At 32.9% G+C, this 22,576-nt stretch overlaps 1 protein-coding gene across 6 annotated transcripts in view; it reads right to left on the bottom strand.

Moving 5' to 3' along the window:
* MLLT10 (MLLT10 histone lysine methyltransferase DOT1L cofactor) overlaps positions 1-22,576 on the bottom strand; it is a 250,852-nt gene that overhangs the window by 144,660 nt on the left and 83,616 nt on the right. For 4 of the 6 annotated variants that reach the window (XM_074192967.1, XM_074192969.1, XM_074192970.1 and 1 more), the window contains 4 exons: positions 20,849-20,958; positions 12,803-12,906; positions 8,722-8,815; positions 6,923-7,018 (listed from right to left, as the gene is read on the bottom strand). In XM_074192967.1, the coding sequence (XP_074049068.1) occupies positions 6,923-7,018; positions 8,722-8,815; positions 12,803-12,906; positions 20,849-20,958 (404 nt within the window). The remainder of the gene's footprint in view (positions 1-6,922; positions 7,019-8,721; positions 8,816-12,802; positions 12,907-20,848; positions 20,959-22,576) is intronic. The other 2 variants (XM_074192971.1, XM_074192972.1) reach the window with 2 other exon arrangements.

Here is a 22,576-nt window from a genome sequence, read left to right as displayed (position 1 = left end):
AGAATTCCATCACAACTACAAGCAAAGAATCAAAGATAAAAAACGAACTGTCAGGGAAACCTGGAGGGATTTGCATGAACTGATGCTGAGTGAGATGAGCAGAACCAGAAAAACACTGTACACCCTAACAGCAACATGGGAGTGATGTTCAACCTTGAAGGACTTGCTCATTCCATCAGCGCAACAATTGGGAACAATTTTAGGCTGTCTGCAAAGGAGAGTACCATCTGTATCCAGATAAGGAGCTGTGGAGTTTGAACAAAGTACAAGTACTATTCCCTTTAATGGGGGGGGGGGGGGGACCCAGATGTCTTATTGTTTGATCTGGTTACCTCTGAGAATTCTGTTCTCTTTAAGGATATGATTTCTCTCTCATCACACCCAATTTGGATCAAGGTACAACATGGAAACAAAGTAAAGACTGACAGAGTGCTATCTGTGGGGTGGGGGTGGGGGAGGGAAGCAAGATTGGGGGAAAATTGTAAAACTCAATATATCTTTAATAAAAATAATAAATAAGTGAAGAAGTAAAATAATTTAAAAATGAACTGTCTATAAAGAATACATGATTACTTGTAAAAATGAAGAAATGAAGCAAATATTTTTTAAAAACTAAATGTTCTAAAGAAAATAAATCAGAAGGCAAATAGAATATAACAGTTAAATAGTTAAAATTATGCAACTGACTCCTGTATAACTCCTGGAGAACAAAGAGAAATACTAGGAGAAACAAAATTAAACAACTGAGGTGTTAGAAAAAATAAGAAAAGATATCAAAACAAATGACTTAGGAGTCACTTGTCAACAAATTAGACACCAGGAAAAACCATGATTTTAAAATTATCTCCTGGAAGAAACCTCCATAAGAAAAATCTCAAGAATAACATATCCAAAGTCCTAGACTCCCTATCAAGAAAAAATATTCAAATAAAGTTATCATGGAACCCCAGTCAGAATCACACATGGCATGGGAGCTTTTACGAAGAACCAGAGATTTTTGGAATGCAACACCCCAAAAATGCATTGAATAAAAATCTAAAAAGCTTAGTATTATATTACAGAGAAACATGGACCTTATTCTGATCTGGGCCTAGCTTAGGCTTACCCTCCAATCAGTTTGCTAATAAAGCCAAGACAATGGAGTAGAGGAAGCATTTCAATAGAACTCTAAAAATTCCATCCAAACAATTTTAAAATAACCTATCAAACTGATTCATGATCAAAATAGTCAACAAAGGGTCAGGGTGAAACATTCCATCCCAAGACAACTTAAGAAGTCTGTGACAATGTGGGGAGGAGTTGGCTGGTATAGTTGTGGACTATGGAGGCTGAGGACAGCAGTAGCAGAAATAGATCAGGACCTCCCATCTCCCACAGACAGAAAGGGGCTTGGTACAAGAGGTATCTGTGTGGGCACTAGGTGCAGGACCAAAAACTGCTTAGCAACTTCATTGCTTCACAAGTAGCCAGAAAAAAACATGCAAACACCATGCAGCAATAAAAGCCCACATGAGACTAGGCAGCTGGCATGATAAAACATCAAAAAAAATCTGAAATACAAAATACAAAGGAATAAATATTATTAAAGCTAAGAATAACCTACCTGGCAAAACTCTGGATAAATTTTTGAAGGGAAAAAGGGATATCTAATGAAATAGAGAACTTTTCTGAGTAAATATTAAAACATGTAAAGCTTCATTTTTATATATTATTATTATGTTATAATATTTGGTAAATATTATAACATATATGTTATAACTATATATAACATAAAACTTCATTTTTTAAAGACAGTGAGTTCCAAATTTTTCTCCCTCCCTCTCTTCTCCAACCCAAGACAGTAAGCAATCTGCTATAGATTAAACAAATCCAATCATATTAAATATATTTCCAAATGAGTGAGTCATGGTGTGAAAGAAGAAACAGAACAAAAGGGAAAAAACCATAAAAAATAAAACAAAACTGGGGTGGCTATGTGGCTCTGTGGACAGAGCAACGTCACTGGAGTCAGGAGTACCTGAGTTCAAATCCAGCCTCAGACAGTTAATAATTACCTAGCTGTGTATGGCCTTGGGCTAGCCACGTAACCCTATTGCCTAGCAAAAACCTAAAAAAAAAAAAAAAAAAAAAAAAAAAAAATCCAATTACTAATTCAAGGTTATGTTCTAAATAAAAATCATGAAAATACCCTTTGGGGGCAGCTAGGTAGCGCAGTGGGTACAGCACCAGCCCTGGAGTGAGGAGGACCAGAGTTCAAATTTGACTTAACAATTAACCTAGCTGTGTGAATTTAGGCAAGTCACTTAATCCCATTGCCTTAAATAAATAAAATTTTTAAAAAAGAATACACCCCTTCAGTCTTCAAGGTCAAAATACTCTTAAGCAATTTAACTAAAATCATTTTCCCTTTCCAATGACCATCAACTTAGTTTTCTATAGATTGTATATTCTGCAGTAGTTTTATTTCATTTATGAGATTTCCTTCAGGTCTTCTAACAGTCAAAACCCCTATGGATTTATAGAATACCTCCCTTTTGTTGCAATGTTGTCCTATCATTCTTCAGTTAAATTGTCAAATAAAAATGATAATGATAGCAAAATTATTGATGTAACTTTTTAAAGTACAGCTTGAGGGGTCTATCAAAACTTTTCAGATACTAAAAATCATGATCACTCCTTTGAGACTCATTCCATAATATAAACAATTTGTTCTTTGCAGGCAAGTGACAAGAACAAAAATAAAGAGAAGTCAAGAAAGCCATGAAATACAATGTATGAAGTATGTTTCACAGGGTTTTTTCTTTAGAGAATTTATCATAATAAATTTATCATAATAAAGACAACTACATCTTAAACTGTTGCATTTAACAATCAAGATATTTCATGTAAGCTCTGAGCTACATCTAGTCAAAATCCCATATATTACAAATGAGAAAGAGGGAAGACCATATAGAGGCAAAGTGACTTGTCTCTGATCACAATGTTGGTTCCATTCAACTCAATAAATGGTCCAGAAATTACAGAGAAAACCAAGATGGGAAACAGAAGAATAAACGAAAAACATCCATTCCATTTCTCTAAAGTCCATCTGACACAAGGAAGAAGTCCTACAAACAATGGCCTGAACGCAATTACTATTGCAATGTCTTCCTTTATTCAAAATCTGTGATTTGATAGGAAAAGTTTTAGCAAAGGCCAAAAGAAACAAAATGATATCCATTTGAGAAATTTCAGTAGAAGAGTCATGGGTCAGGGCAGTTTGGTGGTGCAGTGGATAGAGCACCAGCCCTGAAGTCAGGAGTACCTGAGTTCAAATCCAGCCTCAGACACTTAATAAATACCTAGCTGTGCGGTCTTGGGCAAGCCACTTAACCCCATTGCCTTGCAAAAACAACAACAACAACAAAAAAAAGTCACGGGTCATAGAATTCGAGAGATTGTTCAGGGATGACAGCAACTGATTAATAATTAGAAGTAATGTATTCAAGACCTTATTTCGCAGATGACAAAATAGGGTCCTACAGAGTTTACAAGACTTACCTAAGACTTAGTAGAGCAAAGCTAGGATGTGAAGTCAAGTCCTCTAACTCCAAATCAAGAAAGTGCTCTAGTAGTAACACCATCATGGCTACCAAGAAATGGTCATAAAAAAAAGACTACTTAAGTATTTGGTTTCAAACACTCTGTTAAGAGTTGGTTCTACTACTTTGGTTTTCTTTATTCTAAGGTTGAAACTTGTGTTGGAGTGGTAAAACGACCGAATCATTCTGGAAACAATTTGGAACTATGGCCAAAAGGCTATAAAATTGTGGATATCCTTTGATTTAGCAATACCACTCTATATCAAAAAAAGTCAAAAAAGGAGAAAAGAATTTATTTGTTCAAAAATATTTATAGCAGTTCTTTTTGTGGTGGTAAAGAACTGGAAATCAAGGGGGATATCCATCAACTGGGCAATGTCTGAATCAGTTGAGGTATCTAAATGTAATTCTATACTATTGTTTTATAAGACATGATGAGGAGGAGGATTTTTTTTCAGGTTTTTGCAAAGCAAATGGGGTTAAGTGGCTTGCCCAAGGCCACACAGCTAGGTGAGGAGGGTGATTTTAGAAAAACCTGAAGAGATTTACACAAACTGATACAAAGTGAAGTGAGCAGAATTAGGAGAACACTGTACAACACAGAAACTATATTATTCAATGAAGAACTGTGGATTGCCTTGGCTTTTCTCAGTAATACAATGATCCAAGACAATACCAAAGGACACATGATGAAAAATGTTATCCACTTTCTGATAAATAACTGATGGAAATCTGAATGCAAATCTAATACTATTTTTCACTTTCTTTGGGGGGGGGTCTCCATCTTCTTTCATATGGAAATATGTTTTACATTATTGCACATGTATAATCTAGATCAAATTGCTTACTGTCTCAAAGAGAGAGGTGAAAGAGAAAGGAAGTGAAAGAAACTGGAACTAAAAATTTTGAAAAATTAATGTGAAAATTGTTAACATTTAATTGGAAGGGGAGAAATACTATTCAAGAAAAAAATAAAGTTGGAACTCGCAGGTGGAAAGAATAGATATATTAGGAAGTACTGTAGTATAAAAAAATAACGTCTAAAAAAGGAAAATCATTATCTTGTAGGACAAAGATATAACATCTAAATTGGGACCTTAGGAAAACTCTTGACAGGCAGAGATATACAAAAAAACACATTCCAGGAAAAAGGAAGCACTTACAAGGATAAAATCAAAGAATTATACAATTAGAAGTAGAAATGACTTTAATTATTTGTATACCAAAATCACACAGTATTACATGGCATTAAAAGCAGGAGAGGCAAAATACGAGTGCAAGCTTTTTGATTTCAAACATAGAAATCTTTTTACTATATAACAAACATGTGTTAAAGAAGTATAACTAATATTCCAATGTGGCTGAAACACAGAATTCAAGAGTATAACTATGACCAAAATTTAGCTTCATTAATAAGTTGAAGATTCAATTACACCCATAATAGTAAAAGCAAAAATCATTTAACTTTTACCACCCCCCCAAATAAATTCTATGTAAACTTTGCTAATAAAAATCTTAATTTGAATTTTAAAATAATCTATGATATTCAACAAAAATGAATTGATTTCATAATTAATAATAACTCTTAAAGTTTCAAAGTCCAAGAATCAGTGCTTTATATAAAAACATGAATTTTGGAATTAAGGAAGATAGCAGCAGCAATTTAATAAAATGAAATGAAATGCTGCTGTATATATACATATAGAGAGAGAAAATATTATTAAAATAAATTATTATTCTTTCTACATATTTCTATACAGTGTTAAAGTATATCATGATTTGAAAACAAAGGCCTGGATCATGGTGAGCTTGACTCCAAGAGATAATTCAACATGCAGCAATACCAGTTTATGCAAACTTAAAATCCTCTATGCTCTGAAAGTATAAAGTATGTGCGTGCCTCTTTGGTACCAAAGGTCCAAGTTCCCTAAACCAATAAAATTAGCAGTAAGCAACAGAACACACCTGTTATTTCAATTAAGGAACAAGTATATCTGTATGAAGTAGGTACTTAAGAAAACTTATCTTGATTTAATGAAAGGGCCTCCAAAACTATAGTCCAGAGAGCTAATAATAGTTTCACTTAATTAAGATCAATATACCCAAAGGGCTAGTAAATTTAATGGAAGGCAGGAAAAAGGAAGAGAATGCTTACTACCAATTCAAGTGTTGACAATCTAGAAAAGCTTTATTTGGAGGAAAATGACTGAACAATGGCTAAAACTATCTGTTAATGGTGTCCTCAAAGAATATGTGAGGCAAGTAGGTTTCACTGAAAACAAGTAATACTACTAAAAAATTATCTGTCAAAAACTATCAAATTACTACATGAACAGGATTTTCAAATCACAAATTTTAAAACTGCTGCTGTGATCTATGCTGTTTCATTATGATCCTTGAATACTAAGTGTAAAAAAACTTCCAGATCAAATATTTTAGAATAAAATTTCATTTACTTTTAAATACTTTTACTTTAAATACTGATCTATGTGCATGAAGATATTTTATGCCACATTCTCTTCTCCAAGCTACAACTGTTGTTTAAAATCTTTAAAGACTTTTAAAACTTTAAATGCTTTGTATTATAAAGAACACTAAGGGACAGCTAGGTGGTTCAGTGGATAGAGCACTGTTCCTGGAGTCAGGAGGACCTGAGTTCAAATCTTAACTCTGACAGTTGATAGGTACTAGCTGTCTGACCTAGAGCAAGTTACTTGACCCCATTTTACCACAAAAACTAAAACTAAAATCAAAACAAAGCAAGAACACTATTTTCTAATTTACAATTAATCATGTAGCTTTTAAAAAAGTGTTAGTTAGCAGGGAGGCAAATATAGTATTTAGGCATGTTATTTATGCTTTTATTAAAAGATTAGAGCTCTCATGTGACTGGTATGGTATTTTGTCATTACAAAGTACTAAGGCTGCCAGAGCTACCAGCATCACTAAAAATAATGGCCAATAAACAATATGGCAAACTTCCAAACTCCTTTCATTACATAGGAAAAAGGTTGGTAAGAGATTTATTTATATATCAACCTAATCAATGATCCTATCAACCACCTTAGTATTTAAATCACCTAGATTTCACAAAGTTACTGTAAATACATGCAAGAAATATATCCCTCTCATGCTGTCTCATGCTGTTTTTCAATGCTAACAGAAAAAGGTAGCAATAATACACATATGGAAAGTGTCCTTAAAACCTGACATAAATACCATTTATTAATCTGACTTTTTCATATTTATTAAAGTCTCCAACTAACAAAAATAAAATTTAGCTGGAAAAAAATGCTTTTAAGTAGATGTGCCACATGATTAGCAACAACAAATCCACTTACTTTTTTCTCTTTCTCATGATGTTTATCCTGAGAGTGAGAGGAAGAATCACTTAAACTTTGATCATATGACCTATTAGATCCCCGTTTGCTCTTTTTCTAAAAGAGAAAATATATATATATGTGTGTGTGTGTATATATACATATGTATATGTATATAAAATAGTAAAGGAATTATTTTTTAAAGGCATATGCCAGTCCAAATGGGAAGTTTGTAAAATATCTTGACAAGAAAAATGTCCCAATTCGTTCACTCTTTACAGTTAGCTTGGACAGTAGTCAAATAATTATCCAAAGCACAGCAAAAGAAAATCTCATCCTGATCCTGAAATATTTTAAAAGCCATGGTTTTCATGATAAAGGAAAACATATCTGCTATTTCAAAACAAATTTGCAAACACAACAAATATGTTTTGTTAAAAGTCTCAAGTAAAGGGGAGAAAACACTGCCTTTAAAGCAGTGCTAAAACGGAAAACATAAAAATTTGGAAAATCACTGCAGGGCCCCTAGACAAAGCATGAGGAATTCCAATATTATGTTAACAAGCAGTGACAAAGACAGTTCTTTTAAATCAGCCTTTACACAATTTATCAAGCTACTTACTATAAGGAAATAAGTGAAAAAAAGCATATCAATATCAGACCCATGCATTTACAGACATTAACAACAGCATGACTTAGTAGATAGTAAGAAAAACCGTTTATTGAAAACTGAAGCCAATGCATAAAAAAGGAATAAGGTAAGTGCATTTCCAAGTGATCATAAGTAATGGGGCAAAATTAAACAATATTGGCCATACAAGATGTTGGGAGTTATCATGCAAACACGCAGCTTACTTTTTTTTAAAAAGCCACACAATTAATAGGGTGGTTGGGACAATATCACCTAGAAAACAGTTCTATTCATATGCAAAATTCCTAAATTCCTTTTGTTATTTCTCTTGGAATACTTTACCTTTAAATCTCTAGCTTTTAAGTTTGTATATTTCATTGGAATAATATATACAAGTAAAAATGTACAATTACCAACATTCTAAATTACTCTAAGGTTTCATTAAATGAGGCTCTGATGTTTATTATTAGAGGGTGGGTGTGGGTGTGTGTGTGTGTGTGTGTGTGTGTGTGTGTGTGTGTGTGTGTGTGTGTAGAGAGAGAGATTTGTTTTGTGACTAAAATTTAAAAACCATTGTGTAAAAAATGCAAACAAAATAAATACCAAGAAAGAAAAAAAAGCTAAGGCCCAAAACTATTCAGTCAGATTGAGTGAGACACTAACAGTTAAGACATTTGAAGATAATATGGTCAGCAAATATTTAATCCAATCATCAATGATTATAAGAAAGTTCAGAAATATTACTTTCAAAAACACCCAAATGAACTTTTATCAACTTCTCTATCCTAAAACATTTAACCAATAAGAAGCAAAATGTGCTGTTTTGAGTTTCAGTTCTTCTGAAGAAGCAAAATCTATAGAAGCCATGAAACTGTAAGAGGAAAAATGAGTAGCACAAATTACTTATAAAATAGATGAACCATTCAAGTATTTCAACTACAGATTAAGCTGAAAATACTAAAATATACCTGTTAAGTAACTGTCCCAATTAAAAGAACATGTTTAGTTTATATGTTTAGTTGACCATTCAGTTTTTAAAATACCAATAAGTGGCATCCTAGACTAATTTTCTTCCGAACAAAAATTCATCTGTATGTAAAAGTAAAAAAGAAAAACTTTCCTAATTAATAAACTTACTCTCAAAACAAAACATTTTAATTTTCATATTAAATTTAAGATAAATTCTTACCAGTTTACTAAAATGGTATTTACAGTAGCCACAGTATTGGACATTATCTGCCCCATTACCTTCTTCTTCACAAAGGAGTCCTGCAAACTGGGCACTGAAAATAAAAGCCAAAAATATAAAAAACATTCAATCCAGAATTATATCCTTATATTCTTCCTCTATTCTAGAGATAAAATAATCCCCTTAGTCTGCTATTTGAAAGTTATGATTCACTTCTAACATGAACTGCAAAGAACTGAAAAAGCTCTGGGGAAACCACAGATTTGAAGTTTAAATCAGCTCTTGCAATAAAAATATTAAAGGTTCACCATACTGTTATCACATCCTTTACCTCCCTTTTCCTGTTCCATTCCTTCCTTCTCTTTCTCCCCTTCTTGCCAAGCGCCCACCTCCCGAAAGTCCCAATGATCTCTCTCTTCAGCTCAGTCTGTTCTCATCCACAATATCCACTGGACGTTCAGGCTCACAGCTTAGGATTTAAGTTCCTGTAGTTCGTAATTGTGCCATTTTCTAGGAATGTAACCACAGAAAATGGGATGGGATTACTCTATTTATGAATATTTAAAATGTATCTTTTTTAAAAAATGAAAATACCTCTTGGAGTGATCTAAGTACAATTAAAATTAAATCCTATTTTTAACAGTGTAGAAATTAATATGATGCTATTACAAAATCTCATCATCCAATTGTCCTATCAAACATGAATGCAGAAACTTTTTTTTTTTACTCTGAAAATTTCTTCCAGTGATCTTTAACGAAAATAATGCAACTTATGTTTATTTTATCCACCATGTTGTAATACCAAGCATTTGGAAAGGTTAAATAGAATCCTTAGTCAATATATTTTTCCTAGTTTAACAGAAATTATCAGAAACCAGTGTCTAAATTTTATCACACTTACTGCAAGGAAGGCAAAGGCTTCTATAGTGAGTATGCTGATACTCAGATATAGTAAAAATCAGTGTCACTAATGAAACAGATTTAAATTTGTCTTAAGCATAATGTGGTGCAAAGTACTGTGTGAACAAGAGTGAATAAATTTAACCTCTCTGATCTAAAATTTCCTTATCTATAAAATGAGGGCATTAAATAAGAATCTGAAATTCATTTCAACTCTAAATCTTTGTTCAGATGAAAGTGTTAATTAATGTTATGCTTCTGGCCAAAAGCAACTATCTGATCATTCCCAAAAAGGAAAAGAAGGTAATCAGTAATAAAATTCATGGTCTCAGATAGCTACATATAAATGAACAAAGTAACATGCAAGTAAAAATAGAGACACTAACCCAAGCAGACAAATTTTTTTAACTCATGGGAATCAAAGTGACCTCATTAATGGATTATGCTCTGGCAGTATGCCCTTTTCAAAAAAAATTGAAGAGGTAAAAGAAAGGGGTAGAACAAGATTGTGTATTGAGGATATATCTACATGAAGAAATTTGGGGACCAGAATGGATTGGCAGAGTGCTGAAAATCCTTTGAGTAAAAATCAACAAAGGTAGAAAGTGATTTTGCCACCTGAGCAAACACATTTCAGATAATGTTAGCAAAAAAGAGGAAGTAACTGAGTTCATGAAACAAAACACACATCTGGAACAGCAACAATATATAGGAATGATAGGAACACTGAAATATCTAAATTCTGTCTAGAACACTCTTAGCCCAAAGAAGGCTATCAAACAACCCCTTCACTCTCTTTATGACAATATAGTCCTTTAAAAAGTAGAAATTTCTAAAAGGAAAATTTCTACTCTGGAAGTGATTCTCACCAAAATGGAAAAACTAATTGCTGGGGTAAAGAGCACATGAAACATAGAGATAATTGTACACACCCCCTCACTCCTTGAATTTGTGATACAGAAAGAGATGAATTTATGAATTCATGGTATGATCCTTGGATTCTGAGGAAAGCAGACTTCAAAGAGTCCACAAGGAAGATAAGAGTGCTAACCTAGCGAATAAAATTTTCCAGGGAAGTTAACCTAGAGAGGATGGGAAGTTTTTAAATGTGAAAATTCTGAAAACACAAAAAGAAACCACTACAATTTGAAAGAACATAGGAAATTATCTAAAGAGATAAATATTAACCAATCAACTTTAAAAGTCATGTATAGAAGACATGAAAAAGTCGCTAAGACCAAATACAAAAGCATAGCATCATTCTGCCATGAGTTTAAGTTAATTCTGAGTTAAGGATATTGAGGAAAACTAAAGACTGCACAGAGAGGGGTTGAGGTGAAGATGGAGTTTTAACTACACTGGGAAAGAAGAAAATCAAAAACAGGATAGAATCATTGCTAGAGTTGGACAAGATGATTAAAGATAATAAGGTTGACTGACTCTTATTTGATTTGTTTTCTTGACCAAGGAAAATGATCTTTTGATCTGAAATAAAAGGAAATGGCTACTAGAAAAATACAGTAAGGAAGGATATAGGTAAAAAAGTATCTTAGCCACCTGATCAGTTCAAGTTACCTCAGCCACATCAACACTTTTGGGTAATAAAACAACAGACAGGTAGGTGTGCTTGCCTAGTCACTGTCAGTGATCTCTGAAAGATTAAGAATGAGATACCATAAACTTTGGGGAAAACAATACTGCTAGAATTAAAAAACAAAACTAAACAAAAAAGGAAGACAGAGTTTAATAACTACAGGTCAATAGGATCTAGATTTTAATTCCTAGAAGAATTCTAGATGCTATTAAAGGAATAGTTAATGAACATATATAGGAAAGAAGATCACAAAAGTCCACATAGCTTAATAAAGAACAGATCTACAATGAAGGGCTAACATGTGGTTTGGAGAAAAGTTGTGACTTGAGTGAAAAGTAATAGTGAAGCAACACAGAAAATAACATTAATAATGAAACTTCAAAGATGTTTAAAAAAAAGAATAAAGTTTAGAAGAATACATGAACAGGCAATATTAGTATTACCATAATAAATTCTGAATACTTTTAAAAATACACCATAATAAATTCAAAGTTTTATATACCTTTTCTGGTTTTCCCTGAATATGAAAACATTTCATATTTAATGATCATTTATGAGCTCATAATAATAATAATAATAATAATAATAATAACAACCATTTTTTAAAAATTAACAGACTTATTTCATATCCTTTTCTGGTAGTATTGCTACACAAGTAAAATGGTAAAATGTTTAGGTTTTTTTGTATCATGGGCTCTTTTGAGAATCCAAAGAAATCAATGGACCTAATTCTCACAATAATGTTTTTTAAATGCACAAAAACATATTACATTACAAAAGAAATTATGCTTAAAATAGTTATCAAAAATTGATAGACCTTAGATTAAAGAACCCCTACTTTTAAAATAGTTTACTTAGATTTTAATAAACTTTAGCAAAACATTTGAAAATCTATTCATTCTATGTTCATAGAAAAGTTGGAGATATGAAGAGATCATAATAAAAGTAGGTGAATAATAATTTAATCTTTCTATATCATCAAACAGGAAAGGGAAATGAGAAGTCTCTCTGGTTTATTATAAATGTCATCTGTGAAAAAAGGCCGCCAATGAAATACCCTAAAAATCTCCAACTTGAAGTGGCTATGCAGTGATATTTATCTGTTGGTACCAAACTAAAAAAATGTTATCTAAACTTGCTTCCTAATCCCACCTTGAATACCTCTTTAGAGTACTATATAGCTGGTCCTTACAAATTCTATTTTTAAACCATATATTATTCTACATGGCATTTGTATTTAGTAATAACAATTTCAGGTTTTAGAAATCATCTTAAAAAGTATAGGGTGTTTATTAATAAATATATTCTGTGGTGTGTCATTCCAAACATCACATCTTTCAAATATATTTTTGTAACTTTGAAGTTTAGGTTGGGTAACCAGAAGACAAATGCAGACAGGAAAATGAGTATCTGAGCCCAAACTACCTATCCGATGCTGATAATTTTTACTCAAATAGTACAAACTATGATTATAAAACCCACCTGTAATGCTTAAGAACAATTTTTCACTATCAAACTCATCTTTGTTTTTCCCCTATAAAACTAACTTCCTTATGCATCTCAAAAATATTAATATAAAATACTTACCAGGTTACATGAAACGCTTGTCGACATCCATGCTTATTACATGTCATGCAAGCACCAGTAGCAGCTTTGCTCTCTCTTCCTTGTTCATCACATATGTAGCAAGTCTTTTTAAATAAAAAAGAAAATGACAATGCAAAATTGTAGCAAAATATTTCAACAAGAGTCTGGACTGTGTTTGGTAAATATTCTTAAAATAGATTAATGTCATTTTAATCAAGTACTACTTCTTAAATAAAAATCAAATTAGTCAACAGTAATACTGCAAAACCATGGCAATTACAAAGCAGCTGTGCTAATTCTTGAGGTAAACTGTAACTGTTTCATCATCTATTCCAATTTATACCATAAAACTCATCAGTAATTCTCTGCTCCACAGAACTGACTAGAAGACTTTGATTATCTGCATTCCAAGAAATGACACAAATAAAGCAACAATCATTTTTTCTGCACTTTAGGAAAGTATCTGAAAGCAGCACTAAATATTAAATGTCAACAGGGCACCTCCTGCTTCAAATGTCTGAGATACTACTCTGTTCTCCTTTCCACCTGGTATAATACCTATTGTTCTTCAAAGCACAACTTGGATGCTGCCTTTTTATTAGAGGTCTTTTCTGGTCCTTACCCCAAGTATTACTACTCCCTCTCAAAATTATTTTGCCCCAATCTATTCATTTATATAACATCATAGATTTAGAACTTGAAGAAATGTAAGTAGTCAAGTCGTCCAAACTTCTCACCAGGAAACTAAGAACCAGTGAAAACACAGGCAATTAGTTTGATGCAGAATTTGAATCCTCTTCTCTTCAAAGCTAATGTTCTTTCTACCAAACTACATTTTCTCCTTATGTATTCTTTGTACCAAATATTAAAATACCTAAGGATGAGAGACAAAAGATCTTCTTTTTGTATCCCTAGAACCTAGCAGTGCTCTCCACATATTAGGGACTTAAAAAATTTTGCTAAATTAATTTGACAATTCCAGATATACCCAACAGTGATGATAATTTCTATTAAAAACCGACAAGAAAGGTAAACTTTTATTAATGCCTCATTTGGTAAGGGGATTAAATTCCATTTATATCATTTCAAGTTTTATTACTTTCTAAAGAAAAGCATGCCTAATTTTTCAGTTTGATCTATACAAAGTTCTTATTATTTTATTTTAGAAAAATAGTCTAAGTGTGCTAACTGATTAGAAGCCAACCAACAATGAAAAATTAATTTCAAATTTGCTACATCTAACAACCAAGGGCAGGCATTTTATAGAGTTATACATGAAGTATTGTTATACAAGGAAAAAGAAAATTTACCCTAAAGGCCAAATGAAGAAGACAAATATGCGAGAGATCTTTTCTAGAAGATTAAGCAAGAAACACAGGTTATTTTTAATATCCCTTATATCTGTATAATATTTACAAAGTGCTTTCTCATATCAGATTTCTCTTCACTCAGAAAACAACCCTGTGAACAAGGCAGAACGGGCATAAGTTAAGTCTCTTTTAAAGATGAGGAAAATGAAGTTCAGGAAGGTTAATGATTTGCCCATGGTTTCACTTCCAGTTTAGGACAAAAACCGGGAGTAATGTTCTTTCTTTCTACTTTAAATCCATTGTTTTTTCTACCATGTCAGCACTCTCTTTTTAAAAGAAACACTCCTTAACTTCTGGAAGGTGAACTTTTTTCAAGGAAGATAGTTATTTGGATTAAAGAGAAAAAAAGAATGGGCTTTTAGGAGAAATTTTATAGTCAACCATACTAAATTATATCAAATAATCCATATAATTAAAGCACCATTAAAAACTTGAGGAATGAAAAGAGTGGAAGAAAAAGAGGCAGTAGAGAAAAGAGATACATAAAATGCCAAACACACATAAAAAGAATAGAAATACTAACAATTCTCTTTTTTCTTCAAAAATATATTTAACAATTGTACAAGCAAATTGTACTAAATGTATTCTTAAAGGCATCAAATATTATTTTAGAAAAAACAGCAGGCATCCTTTTGGAAGAAGATAGTGAAAGAAAAGATGAACAGAAGAGGCTATATGAGGAAACTTGAGAAGAGAAGCAGGGGGAAAAATTAGAGAGGGTAAAAAGATTTGTCATAAAATATAATACCAAGATTGTTTCAAACTACCAGTTACTCAAAAAGATATTAATCTGGCACAAAAAAATGGCTCTAACTCATTTCTATTAACAATCATGATGAAACTTTCACTCAAATGTCAAGTACTAATTTCCTTTCCAAAAAAATATTTCCCTGTCCTCTTCCTAAAGACACAGAACTTTCGCTCTTTCAAAGAATTACTTTGAGTAAAAGAGAAATAAGGTAATTTAAAAGGTTTCAATATTTCTCAATCATTTAGTAATAAAACAGCAATATTTTGACAAGGTTTGTAAAGTATTCTGGTGAGGAAATTGAGGCTGATAAATGCTAACTAACTTATCCAAGTGTCATTCGTTCTAAGTGTCTGAGATGAACCTTGAATTTGAGGTCCCTATCCATTCACAAGACAAGGAGTAAAAAGAATGGGAGGGACTATAAGGAAATAAGGCAAGGGCTGCAGGCATAAGAAGACCTTAAGTAACCTGATGTAAACCAAGGGTGCTCTCAAAATGCTGCTCCCCCCCTTGGAGAAAGCTAACAAAGACAGTCTCCTGTACTGGAGTCACCAGTCTCAGAGATATCTAGTTCTCTATAGGGTAAGGACACATACCCCATCTAAAACCACATTCCATAAATAATATCATAACAGGGTTTTACAAAAATTTTATTTAATAATTATTTCCTGTCCTTAAAACCCATTACCCAACCTCAAATGCTGAGGATATTTTTTTGGTCTTCATTTATCATCTTTCCATGCCTCTCCAAGAATTCCACTCTTCAATTTGTCTACTGGCAGTGTCATTTAATCCATTCATAATATAATTCTATAGTGCAGGAAAACTACAAAGCTAAGTACTAATGTTTAGTATAACAACAACCTTATGAGTTAAATAAGGCAAGTATTATTATCCCCATGTAGCATATGAAGAGAGGACTTAAGTAAACTTGCCAAATTCAAACAGTTGCTAAAGGTAGAGACTTCAATTCAGTTTTTTTTTTTAAACAATCACAATAACATACATGAATAAAATTATTTAAATATGCAATTCTCTGGAATATCTAAGTGAATCTAATGTGAAAAAAGTTTTTCTGGCAATAGATTGGATACTAAAATTATTTTGCATCATGAATCCCTTTGGAAGCAGAGTGAAGCCTATGAGTCTTTGCTCAGATTACCATGTTAAAAAAAATTAAATTAAAGAGGATCACAAAATACTAAAATGGAGTCATCAAAATACTTGGTTTTTTTTTTTTAAATAAGCTCACAGGTGCCAGTTAAGAAAGAGCTGCTGATATTGAGAATTTGTGAATTTCATCCTCTCTCAAATTCCAGTCTTATTATTCCTTTATTTTTTGTTAACTTATCCCTTATCATCAATCCTACAAATACTCAAACCATGATGCTATCAAATGCTTTGCTGAGAAGAAAAATGGATATTTCTGATAACTATCATATTGAAATTGCTTGTTTTCTGAAGTAAAGTATACTGTGTACCCTAAGACAATTCAAGACAATCCAGAATTCTAGAAAAGTCAAAAGAACTAGGTACAACAGTGATGTAAAAGAAGAGGTGAGTAATTTTAAAAGCTACAATGATTATTAACAAAAAAACTAGAAAAGCCATGTGTCCAATGATTAGTAGTAAAGGGACAAATTGCTATGTGAGGATAATGGAATATTAGCATATCACAAAAATTATCAATATTTAAAAAAGGAACTTGGCAAAATTAAAGGAAACAATGCAAAATGAAGAAAAGATATCAGAAAAATATACAAACTGACTGCAATTACTTTGCTTATAAAACTGAGATTTGTTTTTCCTGCTGGTTACTAAATGTAGAATTGGGAAATAAAATTAAGTAAAATTTTAATTACTTTACTTGGCATGCTATGAAAAATCAAGATCCTAATGAATCTTAGGGGTTTTTTGGATTATTTTAAGTGATAGGAAAACTTTTCATGTTACACAGAGGAAGCATAGTACTAAGGAAAATGAATACTGGATTTGGAATCAAAAGACTTATGCTATAAAATTCTGGTTCTTGCCACTCATTACCTCTCTGACTACAGTCAATATGTTACTCTCCCTGGGCTTCAGATTATTTAATAACAAAATAAAGAAAATATAATAGATAACCTGAAAGGTCCCTTCAAGCTCTAAATCTACAATTCTAGTACTTGTTATGGTAAAAATCTGCTCTGCCCTAGTGATGTCCATCTTAGCTGACACAGACTATGGTAATAGCCAGTACTCACACAGGTAGAGATCCAAGTTCAAATCGACATGAGGGAATAAACAAAAATGGGTGCCTGAGATTTGAAAGGCTCAACACAATCAATCATATAACCTACTAATAGACATTAACTATATATATCTCCTGTGAGTCATGCATTATACTAGGTATAAGGGATATTAAAAAAAGATTTTTAAAAATGTACATAAAAATGGGGCGACTAGGTGGTACAGTAGATAGAGCACCAGCCCTAGAATCAGGAGTACCTGAGTTCAAATCTGGCCTCAGACACTTAATAATTACCTAGCTGTATGGCCTTGGGCAAGCCACTTTAACCTCATTTGCCCTAGCAAATCCTAACAAAAAAAAAAAAAAAGTACATAAAAAGATCGGGAGAGTCTGAAAAGTTGGAGAAATCAAGAAAAGTCTCCATTTAGATGGTGCTTGAACTGTCCTCAAGAAAATAAGGATTTCTAAGAAATAAGAAATAAAATATTCCACAAAAAACAGGTGACAGACTTCATGGGTGAGCAACAGATACTTCTGTTGCACACTGTCAGTGTGACTGGATTAAGAGTAGTGTCCAGAAGGAAGGAAATCAAAGAGAGCTGTTTATCATCAGACAGCAAAGAATAGGAGGGAGTACAGAAAATACCATCACTACTGGAATCAGAAACAACCAATAAATTTATCAAGTTCAGGGTTCATATAGTTCCTGATACAGCAGGTTGGTTATAGAACAGGGCTTATTTATACCCAGAAGGAAAGCATTGGGTGTTAGGCATGGGCTATACTTACTGGAAAGAATATGTGGACTCAGCAGCAAGTCAATCAATTAGACAGCAAGAGGAATTAAGAAACAGGTTTGAGGAACAAGACCTTGGGATGTGGTTTTGGAAAGAGTATAAAGAACACGTTTTGAAAAGGGTATTAAATGGTATTTTATACAATAAGCCTTGCATACCTTACACACTGTTGCTTCAGGTACCTCAGGGGTCAACAATATGGGATTCAAGGGCGGCTAGGTGGCGCAGTGAACAGAGCACCGGCCTTGGAGTCAGGAGTACCTGGGTTCAAGTCCAACCACAGACACTTAATAATTACCTACCTGTGTGGCCTTGGGCAAGCCACTTAACCCCACTGCCCTGAAAAATCTAAAAATAAACAAACAAACAAACAATATGGGGTTCACTTATGCTCAAGCATGATAGCCTGGCTACATTACATTGCATCCTAGAGGCAAGAGAAAGCCAATAGTATATGCTAAATAGAGTAACATGTTCAGATTTGCACTTTAAGAAAATCAATTGGGCACTGTATGACAGTTAGATGGATAAGAGTAAGAGAGGCCTGAGGCTGGGAGACCAATTAGGAGGCCATTGCAATAGCTGGAGAGGTGAAAACTGATAAGAGCCGTAACTATGATGACTGAGAAATAAGAAAAGAGTACAGATGCAAGAGCTATTATGAAGACAGAAATGGCAAATGACTACAATGTGGGCTGAAGTAAAGTGAGAAGTACAGGCTGAAGGTGAGGTTACAATTCTGGGAGAATAAAATAATTATGGATGTTGCTCAGAAAAAATAATGTAGAAGTGTAGGTTTGTAGTAAAAGATAATGTGTTCCTGATCAACTGAATGAACAACCACAATTCCAAAGCACTAATGATAAAAATATACTATCCGCCTCCAGATAAAAAGGGGCTCAAAGTCCAAATTTTCTTCTTTTGGGAGTATATGGCACGTGTGTTGAATGATATTTTCAATGGATTTTGTTTTTCTTACCTTCTCATTATGTAGGTTGGAGGAAAAAGGAGAGACAAAATTTGAAAATAAAAATAGAATAAAACAAAAAATAAGACAAATTCTGTCTTTAGATGTATTGCGTTTCAGATGTTACAAGGATATTCAGTTTGAAATGTCCAATCAATAACTGAGGATGTGGAACAGGAACTCAAGAGACAGGCTAGAGATATATTGATTTGAGCAGAAATAGATATATAGACCAAAGGTGACCTAATAATTAAACTCGGGAGAGTTGAGGTCATAAAGTGTATAGAAAGAGAGAAGAGGACCTATGACTGAATCTGAGGATATACTGGCAATTAGCTAGCGTGTTATAGATGAGCCAACAAAAAATACTGAGGAAAATGTAGCTAACAACAGTAGGAAGAGGAACAGAATAGAAAACCCAGACAGAAGAATGGCTCCATGAGGAAAAGTGTGGCTAAGAGAAAGAATCAAATGCAACAAACAAGTAAAGGAGGAAGAGGTTTGAAAACTAAGTTAAATCCACCAGATTTGGAAATTAAAAGATCACTGATAACTTTTCAGACAACACCTATTTCCAGCATCTTGGATGAGGGTCAGGAGATCCATATAGCACAATACTGAGAGCTTGAGGAACTACAGGATCTAGTGATGGCTTTTTAAAGATATGGGAAAACTGAAGACTGAAAGCAACATGGATAAGTCAGGAAATAGCAAAAGATGGGAGATTAAAGCAAAAGAAGATGACTGAGGGGGGCATCTGGAGAGGACAAAAGGGGGGATTCAAAGAAAGGTTTTGACTTTGGCAAGTAGGGCCGTACTACATTATTAGAAAATGAAGGGAAAAAACAGTGAAGAATGATGCCAAGGTGCCATAAAACACAAAGAAAGGAAGAAGAGAAAGTTGCAAAGAATGACCTCAATTTTCTTAATAAGTTATGGGATAAAAAATCCTCAACTGGGAATAGAGGTTGGATGGTAGAAGGCCTGAGGAAAGAAGAAAAGGTTCAGAAAAACTTCCATGGGGATTGAGATAGGCAATCAATTAGATAGGAGTAAAACTGGAGTGATGGCCCAGTTAAAAAATGGATTAACATGAATTTATACTAAATCCACTAACTTCTTACAAATAGATTCAAGAGAGGAGGTAGATGAGTAGAAGTAATCCAGGACTGAGTTTGAAGAGAAATGGACAAGAGGACAAAAGAGCAAGGGGTTCAAGACTTAAGAATACCGAGGAGTTTAAATTAATGTGGAGTAAAAACAATCCCTATCTTCAAATAGCTTTCATTTTATTGGTCCAGCAAAAATATGTCATAGGAAGTCATTCCTTAGGCCTATTTAAAAACTTTATGAATCACTAATTATTAGCACCTTTGCAAAGTATTTCTGAATTTATTCTTTCCCTTACAAATAAACTATGTTAAAAAAAATACCTCTTTGATCAAAATGCAGAATGACACAAATTTTTAGACATGGACAATGTATGAATTTGTTTTGCTCAATTATGCATATTTGACAGAAGTGTTTTATTTTACTTCTCTTTAAAATTGGAGTGAGTTGGGAAAGGAAAGAAATTGCTCAACTGAAAATTGAAAAAATTATGTTTTCAAGTATACAAGGCAGATGGGAAAGGAAAAAATGAGAACAGATAAAATCTATAAACAAATCAAGATATCAAATACTTTGAGGTTCAGTTAGTTCAAAAATTCTGATCCAAGGATATAAATTTTAGGAATTTTAGGATTTTAGAAAAAATGGCTCCACTACAAATAGATCTAATTTTCATCTAGATGTCCAAAGGAAAAGTCAAACTTTTCAGTAAAAAAAATTGAAAATATTTCAATGAGCATCTCCCAATTTTAAAACCAAAATGTATTAAATTACAGCAAAAAATTTATTAAGTTTAATTCATCTAATTGTACATACTGTACCTTATTATAACGATCATGTGGAACAGACTGCAGTACAATAGGTTCCATTGTAGAAACGTTGGCAAACTGAACCTCAGGAATATACAGGGCACAAACAACATGAGCCCAACCTTAAAAGAAAGGAAAAACAAAATATTTTAACCTTGTTACCTCATGAAAATGCTTATGTAATAAACAAAACCACTTTCTCTTTAATTTTTAACTTTTGTTTTTCATATTCATTATTAGAATGTATCTTATTCTTCCCATCTAATTTATCTAGAAAGTTTTCACTTATAAGAAAAATTATTTTGTGGTTTGGGGAGGGGGAAATAGTTCAGCAAAACTAACCAACACATCAACTGAGTCTGAAAGCATTGGCAATATTCAACAACTATCATACCAAATCCTACAAAGAAAGAAGGTGCATTTTCTCACCTTTTTCAGGGCCAACCATCATCACAGCTTTTGGAGGTCTTATACTTTCACTATGTACATGGTGTGCCTGGTTCTTTTTTTTTTTTTTAAGTTTTTGCAAGGCAAATGGGGTTAAGTGGCTTGCCCAAGACCACACAGCTCCTTAATTATTAAATGTCTGAGACCAGATTTGAACCCAGGTACTCCTGACTCCAAGGCTGGTGCTTTATCCACTATGCCACCTAGCCACCCCGCCTGGTTCTATTTCTCAGTATATCAGTTGATATGTCTTCTAACACTACTCTAAATTCTCCATATCCACAATTTCTTATGATTCAGAAATATTCCAATGTAATCCTATACTAAAATTTGTTTACTCATTAATCAACAGGAAATCTACTTGGTATTCAATTATTTGCTATGAGTATTTCATTAAATACTACACATTTCTATTTGAATTTGACCTGCCTAGGATATATAATTAGCAGTGAGTTCTGAGTCAAAGATAAGAAAACTTTGTTTACTTTCTTAATCTAATCACAAATTTCTTTCCAAAATGATTGGACCAGTTCACAGCTCCCCAAAAAAGATGGCAATATTCCAATTTTTCCATAACTAATTCAATATTGACAATTTCTGTCTTAGGTAATCATCTTTGTCAATTTCCAAGTTATGAGTCATTCGATGGACTTTATTACTAGTGACCTAGAGCAATCTTTCCTATGGTCAATAGTTGGCAATTTTTTGAGAAATATTTGTTCATATCCTTCAATCACTTATTCTTTTGGACATGCATTTTTAGTCTTGCTTATTTGTATTAGTTACCTTTATATCAAAGATATTTGATGAAAAGATTTCCCCTAATTAAAAGTTTCTCTTAAATTTAAAAATGATGCTAATACAAAAGCCTCTCAATTTCATGTAATCAAAATCTATTTTATCTTTTGTGATGAACCATTATCAAATCCCAGGACTAAAAACTATACACATTTCAAAAAATGACTGCCAATAATGAAGATGGTAATAACTGGTAATTTATACATCACCTCAAGGTTTCCAAATATTACAATAATAATTCAATACACTGCTTTAAGCAAGGCACTTTGCAAACACTATCTCATTTTATACTCACAACAACTCTTGAAAGATAGGCTCTATTACTACTTCCTTCCTACTGATAAGGAAAAGGAAGCAAGGAAAATTTAAGTGACCTGCTCAGGGTCATACAGCTCATAACTATCTGAGGTTGGATTTGAATGCAAGGCCTTCCTGACTCCAGGTCTAGTTCACTACTCTACTGTACTATGTAGAAGACTTTATCACTGCAAAAAT

This window comes from Macrotis lagotis, chromosome 7, assembly GCF_037893015.1.
Source record: "Macrotis lagotis isolate mMagLag1 chromosome 7, bilby.v1.9.chrom.fasta, whole genome shotgun sequence".
Classification (NCBI taxonomy): Eukaryota; Metazoa; Chordata; class Mammalia; order Peramelemorphia; family Peramelidae; genus Macrotis; species Macrotis lagotis.
The sequence above is the reverse complement of the archived record's forward strand: the minus strand, read 5'-3'. Positions and strand labels throughout refer to the sequence as shown.